Genomic DNA, 15,331 nt, shown 5'->3' on the forward strand with positions numbered 1-15,331 from the left:
TGTAAACTGCAAAGACCTTACTGTCTCCTGCATTGTTATGCATTATCTTTCATGGACTGACAAATCTGAAACCACCTATGATGAGTGACAGCTGTCATGATGTGAAGAGTAAAGCTGATGCCTTTAAATTTTAGATGACATTTTACCTTTAAACAATTTCCCGAAGTAAATACTGGAGTCTTTGTTAAGAGGATTCCAAGATACCTGATAAATGAGAAAAGACTATAGGGTCTGATAAGTTGAGGGTTTACAACTCTTTCCTGTCTTGTTCAAATTTCCAACCGGTTCAGGTCTGCATCTTTGTCTTTTCTCTCTGACCTTTGAGCCTTCCTCCTAGTCTTTGCCTTGCTACCTCCATATCTTGATAAGGTTTAACAAGACCACCCAAGGTATATGAATAAAAAACTTCTCCTGTATTTTAACAAAATAGGGGAGTTCGTGAAAGGATTCATTAAAGACAATTCTACTGAAATACATTTATTTGCCATTCCATCATATCCTTCATAATAAGGTGCTTTAAATTTTGAAGGTTTCTTATATGTAATTGAACAATGAAGCAATACTTGTCTGTATGAAACACCAATTACTTGAAAAATGATCATGCCAAATTAAATAAAACTTTCACACTTCTAATACAAAAACAAATTACTGTACTAAATAAGCATTTCCTAATTCACATAAATCACATACTATACTGCTGAGCTGTATATTTCTCTTTTATGGAAACCCAGATGCATTTATCCAAAACAATGTGAAGGGATAAATTTCCATAATGATATACAGAAAGAAAAAATTTTAGAGTAATTTCTGCAATTACAAATAATTGTAACAATACAAAAATATTTAAAATGAGATTCCACTATAAAATGTATTACATCATCTTTGGGCTTTCAGGATATAAGGAAAAGGAACTTAAAACTGCCAGTCCACAAAAAGCTTCTGAACCACTTCAAGTTTCACAAACTTAAATCAACAGATTACATAAAAGTAATCAGATAATGTTGCCTACATAAAATTTAAATCATTTTCCGTTACTGTCAACAGGCAGGTTATTAAAACATAACCCATTCTTGCAACAACCTTCCTCTCTTGAAAATGTCTAGCAATGCCTTTTATTAATTAAAATTCTTATAATGTAATGTACTTCTCTCATTTTATTTCTTGTACTTGGCCAAGAAAAGTATATGGTATAAAATGTATAGTCACTGAACTAAATTTTTAATTCTAGTACCTCCAAGTAGTACAAAATAACATGATTACATGTAAATATACCATGTACAACTACATGCAAACTTTAATTCACTTCAAAAGCACAATTGGTTTGAAGGTAAATGTGGATTTTCCCTTCATAATAATGAGGTTACTATAATACCCACTATTCTATACCATTCTAGGATATATTGCTAGCTTCACAGTCATCTCAATACAATCACTATGAGAAAACCACCACTTATCCAGTTGTTTGCTGCTGCAAGAAGTGTTCCTGAGATGGTTGCAAACAGCAAATCCACCTTAGTAAACATCCCATTTTCATATTCATACGGGGGAAATATCCCAAAGGCTGAGGACAATACAGTTCTCAATGCTTTTAGGCTCAATTAATCAGTATCCTTAAAATACTGTAATTTACAGTAAAATGTAAGTACTAAGGATTCTGGGAGCCTTACATTGCTGAGAATAGCAATGACATAGATGCTCAATGAAAACTGTAGTGAAATTGAATACAGGTCCCTTAATCACACTAATGATTTAAAATCTTAATGTAGGCAAACTTCACATGCAAACTGCATGCTAACTTCACAGAAGTCAATGTATTAGCACAAAAATGCAGACTATCACTGAGCATATTGTATGTACATACTTAATATAAATATTTACAAAACTGTAATAGGTTCTATACAGAATGCTTTTTTCATAATGCAGTGCATGCACACACAATTCCTGTAAATAAACACCCAACCCTTAGCTAATGCAGCACATTTCAGTTTCAGTTACTGTCTACTCAGAAATACTGTGGATGAATTTCCTGTCAGAAACATGAAGACTACTAACACCTCTCTACATATAGAATATAACTTATAAACTTGAACCACATTTCAAAACAAATCTAGACATGCACTGCTTATGGGCTTGGGAATATATTTACATGTATACATTCTTAGGAGTATACAGTACTTACATGTAAAAATTCTAGGCTGTAGCTCAATACTATAATAAACTCTACCACAGCAATGCCTGCATTTTAGTGTTCATTATATCTTTTCATTACGTAAGGTATCCAAATAGATATCACACACTGTAGATCAAAAAATTACAATTGCCAAGAAAATTCTCTGAAAAAATCAAAATGTGCTAATGTAGAAGTTGTTGGCCAAAAAGCCACAATGGCTAAATATGAAACAGTATTTTTCCTTAATTTGAAATTCATAACTGTAGTCACTTTTGAAAAGTAACCTTAAGGTTATTGAGTAAATACTGCACATACAGTCAGTACACTTACAGATATCTTCAGAAGTACAGTACAGTACCATCTTTTGAAAACATCTATATCTTACATAGAATCTCTCATTCCTCACCAGAAAATATCAGAAGATATCAAAACAGGGGCACACATATGTCAAATATGTCACCAATCCGTTGTTTAATTCATTTACTGAAACAATAGAGCAAAACCCAAGAAATATTTTTGTTACAGAAGGTATACTTGGTCCGCGCTTTCTCTGGTCTCGTATGGATACTTCACACTTGTCATTCCCTAGTCTTGTAAACAAGCTTCACTTCATCTGTGTCAAAAATGAAAAGGCTTTGTAATGCTCTAGATTTAGCTGAAGGCATCCAAGAAGGAATATAAAGAATGTGTTACATGAAATAGGAAGTGACAAATGTGGGGTACTCATCCACTGAGATATCTTGGGAAGACTTGATCTACCATTTATTACCCTAAGAACATTTGGCTTGTAGCTCATGGGTTGACACCAAATGAGGGCTGCAGTTTGACTTCTGTATCTGAGGGCTGTTGGATCTATCTGCATGGGAGTCGATGTTATTCTGTCCTGGAAAAAGGAAATGGATAAGTAATAAGGGCTTATATAAAACTTACTACATACTTGTTACTTACTTTGTTTTTAATTCAGAGGTATATGTTTATATGCTGCTTTTTAAAATTTACATTACCCCTATTATTATTCACTGCTTCTATTCTATGGTATGGGATATAGTATCTATTCTTTATACAGATCAGCATCAGACACAGCATCATAAAAGCTTGAATCCAACTCATAATGAAGGGCTTATTTATCTGCAGTGGCATATTCAAATCCCCTAAAACTAAATCCATAGAAGTTGAAAGAGGTGAAACACCTCTCTCTCTGAGCAATAAGATGCAACCAAGCAAGTGACAAAAAAAAAAAATTTTTTTGGTCAGTGATACATATTTATAAACAATCATATCTCATAGTCTCTGATAATAATCAAATTTTGAATCAGTAATGTATACCTGACATTTACTCCGGTATTAAAATCCCCCCATCCTCTTGATTATGCATAAAGTATAAATCTGAAGCTGCACAGTCTGACTCTTCAATAATTGTGTACATAACCCTAGGGATCATCAAGAACACAGTAAAACACACAATATACAGTCTCTTTCTGTTTTCCCAACAGAACTGTCTGTAATAGAACAGCAAGTATGATTATTAAGAGCATGCAACCAGATAAACATTGTCATTTCCTACTATCACTGTCATTCGTTAAGTTTCGGAAGCCATTCAAAACTGTCCTGGACATTTTTCTATATAAAACTCAAAGTTTTCATTCCATAAACTATATTAAGCTGGTACAAATACCAAAATATGTTCAATCCCTTTCCACATAGTGATTAAAGGAAATTAAGATGCTGATAAAGCAGTCAAAGGTGCAACAACTATGATCAGGTTGCATATAACTACTCCTGCCAGCAATTTTTTAATAACCCTAAAACACATAATTTTTAATACTCTTTTTGCACTTTTGAAAACGTGCCTTTTTCTATTAATTCAACTTTTTTTTAAATAACTTCAGCAGCTGGCTGCTCATCAGTAAATCAGGTGTGTTGTGTTCGTTTCTTAACCCTGTGCTCACAGGTGATACAAATCTATGACCCACAAGTGAGTAGTACTGCATCTGACATTAATTTAATTAATTTTCTCCATTTTAACTCACTGATAGGTCACCATGTAGATACAGAGTTGCATGACCCACTGAACCCTTCAATTTCCCTAATGTTACCTTGTTCCATCACAGAGGTGTGTTAATACTGTGAATTTTAAATTTACATTATCCTTATTATTACCGGTATTCATTGCTTCGATTTTATGGCATAGGTTGAAGTATCCTTTCTTTCCTTAGCAGGTAAAATCTCTTAATGTAGTGCTTCTAATCTTACAATTTGCTAGCTGAACTTATACCATGAAAAGCCTGCCTTTGTGGTACAGTGAGATCAAATACAAAATCACAGATAATCTTTTGGTGGCCAGCCTTTAAAAATGTGAAATCAGGACTTTGGAGACTAGGTGTCAAGGTGCAGTACAGGTATTCAGTTGGAAAGACAAGACAAAGGTTTTGAAAACTTTTACCAGTATTCACTTAGAAAGACAAGATGAAGGTTTTGAAAACTTCTACCAGTTCTGGCAAGTGAAAAAAATTTAAAGGGTGTTGTCCTTTCTCTTACATGTGGAACTCAGTTGCTAAATGCAAAAGGGCCCAAATGATAGACAAAACAGGTGCAGAGGATGCCATAAAATTATTGAATAGAATGAAGGATGAAATGAAGCCTATTAAGATACCAAAAAAATTTAAATCTTTTAATACAATATTAAACCTTATCTTTTAAATTTCTTGTTTCATTATGAACACAAGCTGAATATACACTACATATAAATATTTGCATTTACATATCTGATCCTGCAAACCGGGAATAAAAGTTATCTATGATGTAACCATAATGATGAAAACCAAATTAGTCATATTCTGACAATACAGAATTTTTCTACCTATAAGATCTACATTTTGATATAAAAAATAAAAATCCTTTAGCTTTTCACCATGGCAAATTATGTATGGTTTTCAAGATTCTTTGCAATGTTTGACCTAAGCTGTATAGATTTATGACACTTACTTTTCATTTAATTCTCTAAGGATTTTCTTTCATAACTGCACAACTCTGTTGACTTTGCGTTGCTCCAGTTTTCACCTCTCCATTTTAAGAAGAAATCCCTTGGCAAGTCTTATGATATGTCTTCTGGAAATGTTACTCTGTGGTTTCATTAAACCTTTTTATAATGCTAATAATATACCAACTGAAGGACTGTAATATGTTCTTCCATCATATTAACAAAAACGTTTTATTAAAAATGTTATGTGCTGCTTCTTCTATTAGAAGCAAGATATCCTTCTTTTAAAACTTGGCAATTACAATGATCAACAAGCACAGTGTGTGTTATTTCTCCCTCTCAATATTGTAGTATGCATTAAAAACTAAAGAATCATAGTTAGCAAAAAAAAAATTCTCAATGTGAACAGGTGTCTTTATCAAAACTGTTTCCATTACAGTACTGAATAAGTAAAGATACTGAAATGCACATACTCTTACATTTAAAAGAATGCACATGCTGACCTAACTGAAACACATTTTGTAATAATGTAAAGCCCCTTTTACTATGTATATTATAAACTAGATCACAGTTTCACAAAATTGGACATGAAATTCATACATACACAACAATACTGTTGTTACTATATGAATATTGTTGTTATTATATTTCAGACACTGCATTCAACAATTGATGCAATGTGCCAGCACCTTAATTTGTGGCTATCACTGGCAAAAGATAAAGATTTCAAACATTTCAATGATGGCCTCCTACAAAGAAATGGTGAAATTATTTAAGAATTTCACATGCTTTTGTGTTCTATCTAATGGGCATTAATCTACTGATTCTGTTATGCAGTGCCAAATGAATGTCACCAGGTTCACTATTGGCTGAACATATTATTAGCATAGCTTCAATGTTCTTAATCACTGTAGTGTGGAATACCTCAAATAAAACAACTTGCAAACCACGAGTTCCATTCATGTTATGCATAGCATCATATTCAGCAACTATCATAATCAGCAACTGTCACACTTCATGACACCATTGTGTACTATGAAGAGGTATGATGAGTGATACAGAACTAAAGCTGTCATTATCTGCATGGAATAGCATACAAAGCAAATACTGCATAATGCCTCACTAAAGCAGAAGCAGCCAAAGGAAGAAGGATGAAATTGCTTTACAATACAGTATCACATCATAGGATGCAAACATGCCTCCCTGGAAGCACTGATGAGCTACAGTCCAGAGACTTGGATTAGCTGATTTTACATAAACACTATCCAACATATAAATTCTACTGAAAAGAAATTTTCTTGAGATCTCATTTATTTTTATGAGGTCCTACAATTCTTTCAGAATCAAGTAATTTACTAAGGCATAAATGAAGCCTGAACTAGCATGGTACTGGATATGCATACATGCCAGACAAGCAATACAGAGAATTAGATTTACAGAATTTTTGAAGGTCATATACAAAATTCTAAAAGACACCATTGCATCATATACTGAAAATAATGCAATATAACAAATAGCTGCTGGTATACATATTGCTTGCACCATTACACATGAAGGCATCTCTGTCTTCCCTTTACAGATGGCTGGCACTACAGTATTCAGTAAAACATTAATTCTCTCCAGTATATATTCACATAGGAAGCTTCTGATAGCCTGGTGAAAACTGCATCATATGCTGCAAATAATGCAATATAACAAATAGCTGCTGGTATACATATCGCTTGCACCATTACACAAGAAGGCATTTCTGACTTCTCCTCTTTACAGATGGCTGGAACTACAGTATTCCAGAAAACATTCATTCTCTTCAGTATATATTTACATAAGAAGCTTCTAATAGCAATGCACTTACAGATGGTAATTTGAGGGGAAAGAGTTATTCCCAGAAATAAGCATACAATTAATTGGCAACTGAAACACTTACTTTTAGTGGCTGGCAGGCTGCCCACAATAGTTTTGGAATAGGTTATCCCACATTGTACCAATGAAATTTCAACTACATGAAACTTAATTCATGTCTTATGACTGTATTACTCATCGGCAGTAACATGTGTGATTACTTCTTAAGGCAACAATGTTGATACTATAAGTCAGTCACTGGAATGTCCAGGAACCAGGCTATCTTGAAGTAACAACATGATTAATTAAGGCAACAAGGCTGGTACACCCAAAGAAGCAGTAATTATTACTGGTAACTGCTACTGTTCTATAATAATCAATGCTATGCCCGTACAGTATTACCATATGATTAACTGCTCAACATGACGGATATACTGTAATTCTGACCTGGTGTTTGAAAATCATAATATGGCCTGCTTTGCTGTTCAGCCAGTGAACTGTCACTACCAGAATATTCTAATCATCAAAGTATTGGGAAGGTTACCATTATCTGCTAACATAACATACAAGGAACTTGAAGAGTCTAAGAATGATGATCAGTGCCACTGGCATTAAATACAAATGCCACATCACACAAGGCATTAAATATAAATGCCGCATCACACAAAATCACAATCATAAGTTATCAAACGAAGTGATATGAAGATCGAAATTTTTAACAGAAGAGGGACTGAAAAAAAAACACCATTTTCATAACAACATTGATGGTATTTATAATATTGTTGTTTGGTTGTATACAGATGACAACTGCTGATTACTACCCACATAACAAAATGATGATAGGAGTATCATGGATAAGTAAATGATCAGAAGAAAGCCAATCAGGTCAAGTCACCAATAACAAGACAATAGCCCTCTTCAAAAGTACAACTGTCATTCACAATTACCATTCATATAATTGGTTCATACATACTGTACATGTATACATTTATACATTAAAAGATTTAAGGTGCAACTGTACTAGATAAGAGATCACGTGCAGGTTTACTGGAGTAAGAAAAACAAAGCAAGAAAGTACTAAAAAGAGAGACAACACTGAATAACACACAAATCAAAAGGGTTAGTTTAAGACCGAAAAATCTTGTAGGAGTGACAGCTGATCATGTAAGAGAAAAAAGCATGAGACTGAAGAATGATTAGACACCAGAAACTGACAGGATTACAAGTGAAATGCTGTGGTAAGATAGTTGGTGTGAAGGGATGGGTGACTAGTTGTCAAGTATGTCTGAATGAGGGAAAGATTCTGAAGGAATGGGTAAAAAGGAATAATTGTTACGCTATATGAAGGTAAAGGTGATAGAAAGGACTAAGAATATGGGGACAGCTTTATTTAGTATACCAGAAATAATAATACAGTATAAGAAAAACCATGTGGGATTAGAGTGTGTGAAAGATTTACTGGAAAGGAGGGCCCTTAATATCCATGAAGTGTGAGAGGTGAAAGTCAGAAGTGAATAACACAGCATGTGCAGGGGGTTTCTGATGCAGTGCTGATGAGCCTTCTGTGTAAGGGTTTGAATGCAGCTAAAGTTGCACAAGTTTTATGCACAAAGGTTCAGCCACAACTCAAGCAATGAGTGAAGCCACCCCTGTTACAAGAAACTGCTTAAAGTAAAAAATAACCACCATAGAGTACTGTATATATATATATATATATATATATATATATATATATATATATATATATATATATATATATATATATATATATATATATATATATATATATATATATATATATATATATATATTATATTATATATATATATATATTTTTCACCAATATCCATTTTTTTCCTTGACAGTACTAATTTTCCAGTTCTCAGCAAGAATTTTGGGATGAGATTGCAAAGCTCATCCACAACATCTAACAAAATACCAAGGGCCCAATTCACTTACATAAACAGATAAGCAATACGTTTATGAGGAAATGAGCATTGATTCCTTTTTCTTGCCAATAAACATGTATTCAATATGCATTTTTCCTCATTTGGGATAAAACATTTTAAAAAGAAAATAAAAAATGACATTCATGAGGTAACACCATGCCTATCAGTGTCTAATACAAACATACATGTATTCACAAAAATGTTTTAGATATAACACTAGGAAATGGTTATCAGAGCCACAATATCAGCAGCAAGAATAAAGATATCAGCATTATAACTGTCTTATAATCTTGAAGCACAGTAATGACTACTAATGAAGAACTGTATAACTCACCTGTTTTGGATGCTTTTTCTTTCTCCAAAGGATGACTGGGAGATACAACTTTGTCAGGAGAACGACCTTCTCTGGGGATCACTGTCAGGAATTTTCTTTTGGGAAAAATTGCCTTGGCTGACTGGTCTAAAGAGGTGATGCCATTCCCTGAGAATCCTTTAAAGGTGTGAGTTTCTGGTGACGTCACAGGAATGGTTTCCTCACTATGCTTGGCTGCTGATGATCGAAGAGCACTACTGACCACCCCATGCTGAAGGAAAAGAAACATTCATTTTGCTTACCACCATTCAGGATTTCTGCTACATCTAAGCTAAAGCTAAAGCAGTACCACTACAACCTCATTAATATTCTAGACTAACTGAAAATTAAATTACTGTACCATAACTTCCTCCCAAGTGAAAGAGTCTACATAACAAGATACAATTATAGTGACAGTATGAAATAAGTATAATCTGTGATTAAAAGGCACATGCAATGATTTTTTTCCCTTGGTAAATAGCAAACATTATTTAAAAATGACTGTGAATGCATATAGTTGAATGAGTACCTACTGAGGTCTTCCTATATATGCATTTTTCATGAAAAACTTCAATAAAATATTAGCATATCATAACAGGCACTGATATAAAAAAATATTGGATAACCACAATTAACAACCTAGAAAAACTATAAATTTATGAGTATTTTATAATCATGCTGCCTGTACATAACCCTTCACTAGGCTTAAAGGTGTTTCTTCTTACACTTGCTAGGAACATTTTCAATGAGATCAATTCATTTCTCAATCTATGATTACTAAATCTAATACCAAAAACAATATCAACTTGACAGAACTGAAGTTATCCACTATTCATGTTAAGTTCAGTTTAATGAACATTCACTGACAAGATCTAAGGAATTTGTAAACTTTTTCATGTATCTGCTCTGCATCTGAATAAGATAAGCTTGCTTTTCATTCATACTGAACCATCTAACTCCCTTAGAACTTCAGCAAACTTTCTGTTCAAGCATTTTATATGCTTGGAAAGCCTTTTAAAAATCTAATGAATACAAATGATGTCTAGTCTAATGTACTGCACAGGAATAACTCCCACTCCATCACAACCCTGAAATAAGAATCAATAAATGACACATGAGGCCAAAAAACACTCCAATTACGTAGTAGTTTACTAAGAATAGAAATTTTAAAAATTTTCCACTTTTCTACACATAGGATTACAGCATATAAGCACTCTAAGCAATCGACAGCTTCCAAATATTTAAGGACACACTTTTGCACCCTACATAAAAAAAAAAACTTCAGCGAATAATCAAAACCTGATGTTTGTTACTTTACATATCTAGTACACTGTACTGTATTATATTAATAGTTACAAAATACATGTCCCAAATTGATTAACTACCACTGTAAATTGTCCTGCAACTTAAAGTACCAAAATTTATTACCACTGCTCTTAAAAACGAAAGTGCCTATCAATACTGTATACAAAAATTTTTAAAAAATCACATCATGGGCCTTTTAAATGAAATAAATTGCTGCAATGCAAACAACTCTGTACTGACATTTCTATACTTCAGTCATTTGCATTACAAACTGATCATAGCAACAAAATCACATTACGTACAAAATAGAAAGCATGCAAAAATGCCTTAAGAAGTGGTCTAATGTGATAGACTAGAGATTATAAAGAAAAACCAACCTGGGGAAGGAGAGAATGCAAAGGAGAAAGCAAGTTCAAGCCAAGGGGACTAAAGGTAGAGAATACAGTTCCAAAACTAATAAGCACTACCACCTCATTAGTGTTGAGGTTGACCATCTTCATCTTCTACATCGAGAGAGAGAGAGATAAGAGAGAATGTTCCTGGTCCTGAGGCCTTGGATCCACAACCGCTACAGCTCATCATCATCATCTAGGTGTGTTTATTCTCCATGCTGGATTGTGCTGGCTAGAGAGCTTGACTGGCAGGGGTAGTCAAGCCTGGCATCTCGACTGCCTACCAATATTCCGGGGAGGGGGTGGGGAAATGAAAAGTTTGGGGTATGGCCACCTCCTCTACTTTTAATTATTTTTAAATCTTACTTTATGTGACTAATTGTCTTCAGTTTCCATGGTATAATCTATTTAAATGGATCTTAGTCTCTTTTAATCAAAGAAAATTAATGCTAAACAGTAATGAGTGAATAAATAGATTATATACATAACATTCATGCATATCAATGCAACTGGCTACTGATTATAAGCCTGCCAGCATATCATTTATTGCTGCTTATAAAATGATACTTTCACTATGAAAGAAAATTTTCATATACTGTATTATACTTTCTTAGGCAATTTAAAAATACACTATGGACAAAATGAAAACCAAGCAACAATAAATGAACGATCACTAAATTGTGAACAGCACTGCTTAAAAAAAAAAAAAAAAAAAAGATTCACAAGACACACTAAGGAAACACAGTAGTGTAGGATAAATCAAATCATGCAGGATAATTAAGTATTCCCACATGATGCACCACTGATAAGCGTTAAAATAAAAAAAACCAAGGTAATATTAAGGCAAGTTCTTAGCTAAAGCTGTGAATTGAAATGAAAGGTGATGTGCAGCTGTTCACAAAATCATCAGATGTCAAGGTGAATACCACAAGAGAGATGCTGTTTTACTGATGTTTCACTGTAAATAATCAATAGCAGGCAGAAAAGTTAAACTAGTCTCCCTCCCATTAAAACCAGAAATGCAGCTTTTGTTATAGCTGAAGGAAAGCAATAGCAAAACATCAGTAAGGCAGCATAGTTTGTGGAGCTGATCCACAGCTGGCAGGTTTTTGTCAGGGCCTTAGTCTTTAGAGTAGGTGGCCGCCCACACAAACTAAAACACGTACCGCACTTGATGGTTTGGACACAGGGCCTTGTGAGGCTCTAGGGCTGGCAGGTGCCCTGCCAGTCACTGAAGACTGAGACAAAGACTCAGGTGACATCCCAGGAAGCAAGCCGGGGCTAGAAGCCCCAGCTCCTGCCACCACTACAGGAAGAGTAGTTCCCTGGGTCAGTCCCTGGGAGATGGGCTTGGAGCCTGAGGCAGGCAACTCTTGTTGAAATTCTGGCGGCGGGGGGCGCTGAATCCAGTTGTACTGCCTTCTCTCGACTGGAACTCCCCATCTCTCCAACTCTAAGTACTGTATTCGTGAGACAAGTTACACCAGTATTCGTCAATATAAAATTGAGTTTACAATTGTAGAACCTGTAACATTAAAGTCTTAAATGTTATCAGGAAGATGACATTACCTGAACTCAGGAAACCAACCCCGCAGCGTACGACAACTTGATGAGGAGACTGAAAATATTGCCAAAATAATATGTCACGTATGTCAGTAATCTGAAAAATGAGTGAGGGCTGGGAAATTATCGGAGAGGATGAGGTAACAGAATTTGGAAGACAAGTGGGATAACACACCCAGGCACAAAGACTTGAAATAAAACAAAGCTTACCTGACTCTTCAGTGAAGAGTAGCAATCCTTACAAACCACAACTGAATGTCCATTGTCCACTACCATGCCGCCTGAAGGTCGGTTGTGCTCCTTCAAGAATGGGTAATCCTGAAATTTAAGATATACCTGTAAGTTGATTGAAATACATTTAGGGAATTATAAATAACAAAACATAATAGCTAGAGGAGGTATGTGATCATAATCCTACAATGCAGTATATAATACCTAAATTTTATCAGGACTACTATATAAATAGCTTACACTTTATTAAACATAAAAAGACTTGAAAGGATTTGTTTGGGAAAACATCTATCTTTGAGATCCTTTTCTTTCAATGGAGTGTCACCTAATACTGACCTGTTACCATACTTCAATGTATTGTAGGCAAAAATAGCAACATAAACCATCTATAATAGAACACAATCTTCAAAGTTTTGCACATTTACTGTATTAAATTGCTGCCAATGAAACCACAACAACATGTAAAATAACTGCTAAACTGGGCTATGGCAAATTGTGAAGACCTTAAACAAAAATGTAGCACAAGAAATGGCCTTCCCAACCAGAAAGAATTACATCATCTCATTTTGATATGAAGTGCACTATCTGACCCAGTTACTTACCCAGCACATATTATCAAGAAGGCTATCAATAAAGCAAATAAAATATGCTATACATTAAATGTTCCACTAATAACAAAGAAATAGACTATAACAACAAAACAAATCTGCCTTACACTGAGAACATCAAAAAAGTAACTGACCACCACAAGTCGACAAACCATTTATTTTTCACTATCCTAAATCCACTGGTAGTTTACTCATTAATATATATATTTAAGTAAAAGGCAAGCACATGCCAGTGTCTATAAAATCTAAAATCCAATGTAACAACTGTTATGAAATTTATGCCGAGGAGACCATTAAATCCACGTCACTAAGATTAATTGTTTATAAACAGTCAGTAAGATGTAGCTTGCAGAGTTCAAAGATTTTTGTACATATGAAGGATATGGTATACCATAAACTGGAGTGAGGCCAAGCTGTTTTTTCAAAAGAAAGTCTGTAGAAAAGAAAGATTCTGAAATCCACCATCACCAGTAAATTCGTCACAGATAGCCTATATTTCCACCCATCACACAAAGTTGGAATTCTGAACAATGCAAGTTGATAAACTTTCACTCTGAAACTTGTTTCTATCCCAAAAAAATCTGAGGGGGAGGGTGTTTTTGGCTCCAACTAAGTATTTTTGGCAGATAGGCAAAGTGGAATGCTGTATAATATCAAACTCTGAATTTCACAAAGAGCAGATTCCTTTCAAATACAGCCAGTCTGTTACCCTGATATTAATGGACATAGGCTACACATTATGGTATTTGGTTTACTTAGTTCCTAAAAAGTCTTCCCAGTCTTGCAGTTTTGATAATGACAATCATTATGCATGTACTGTATAGATGAGGTTTGTATTAGTGTTGAAAATATGAATGTGTTTTTCCTGATATCAATGGTGTAAAGAGTATAACATTTGTGGTTACAAGATGACTTGTTGATTTCAACAGTTACAGGAGAATACTGATCCAGATATGATATAACACCTTCCAAAAAAAGGGACAGCTTTTCTTATGTCTCCATAAATGCCTCTTCCTTCATCTGGGTCGAACAAGCTAACAGATTGTGCCATGTGTCTTCATACCCTTATGTGTGTGTGAGAAGGGACGTAAATTGAAAGAAATTACAGGCTGGGAATCCACCCGGCCCAGGGATGCTCTCGCGTTTCACAAAAGGGCTCACAAACCTAATCAAGTTCAAGACCAAGAATCTCTCTTGGAACTTGAATTTTTTATGTTATAACATCAGCCTTATTTATTAATTTGTTAATTTATCTGTTTTTCTAATAACTGATCTGCTCTTTCCATATTACGCATTACCTTCCGTTACTTCTTTTGAATGAACACCATATTCTTTGGAAGCTTGAATTTCAAGTCAGTGGCCCCTGTGGACTTGTTCCACATGAATAAGATTCACCTCCTGAATAATAATAATAATAATAATAATAATAATAATAATAATTTACAAACAAACACACCAGTTTACTCAGTGTTTAAAGGGAGCACCCCCCAAAAAGAATAAGTTTCAAAACCAACAGGAAAAACCTGACACAACATTCATCAGAATTCAGAGAGAGAGAGAGAGAGAGAGAGAGAGAGAGAGAGAGAGAGAGAGAGAGAGTCAAGTTCTGATCTTAATTCTTCGCCTCACATGAAAACATGCATCAAAATTAAGAGAGAGAGAGAGAGAGAGAGAGAGAGAGAGAGAGAGAGAGAGAGAGAGAGAGAGAGAGAGAGAGTCCAAGTTCTGATCTTAATTCTTTGCCTCACATGAAAACATATGCATCAAAATTAAGAGAGAGAGAGAGAGAGTGTGTCCAGGTTCTGACTTTAATTCTTTGCCTCACATTAAAACATTTATCAAAACCAAGAGAGAGAGAGACCTTACAGACCTTACAGACCTTACAATTGCCCCAGGTCCCTCAGAGGCACCTTTGATGTCTACCAGAGAGTTGCTAACGCAT

The 15,331-nt window shown here is 34.6% G+C and overlaps 1 protein-coding gene across 1 annotated transcript in view; it reads right to left on the minus strand.

The window, feature by feature from the left end:
* Positions 1-461: 461 nt before the first annotated feature.
* The window catches only part of LOC136845271 (uncharacterized), an 89,530-nt gene continuing 74,660 nt past the window's right edge, over positions 462-15,331 (minus strand). Inside the window, 4 exon segments of the mRNA XM_067115419.1 lie at positions 462-3,053; positions 9,273-9,522; positions 12,154-12,447; positions 12,761-12,868. Coding sequence (XP_066971520.1) covers positions 2,941-3,053; positions 9,273-9,522; positions 12,154-12,447; positions 12,761-12,868 — 765 coding nt within the window. The 3' untranslated portion in view covers positions 462-2,940.

Source organism: Macrobrachium rosenbergii, chromosome 13 (genome assembly GCF_040412425.1).
Source record: "Macrobrachium rosenbergii isolate ZJJX-2024 chromosome 13, ASM4041242v1, whole genome shotgun sequence".
In the NCBI taxonomy this organism is placed as follows: Eukaryota; Metazoa; Arthropoda; class Malacostraca; order Decapoda; family Palaemonidae; genus Macrobrachium; species Macrobrachium rosenbergii.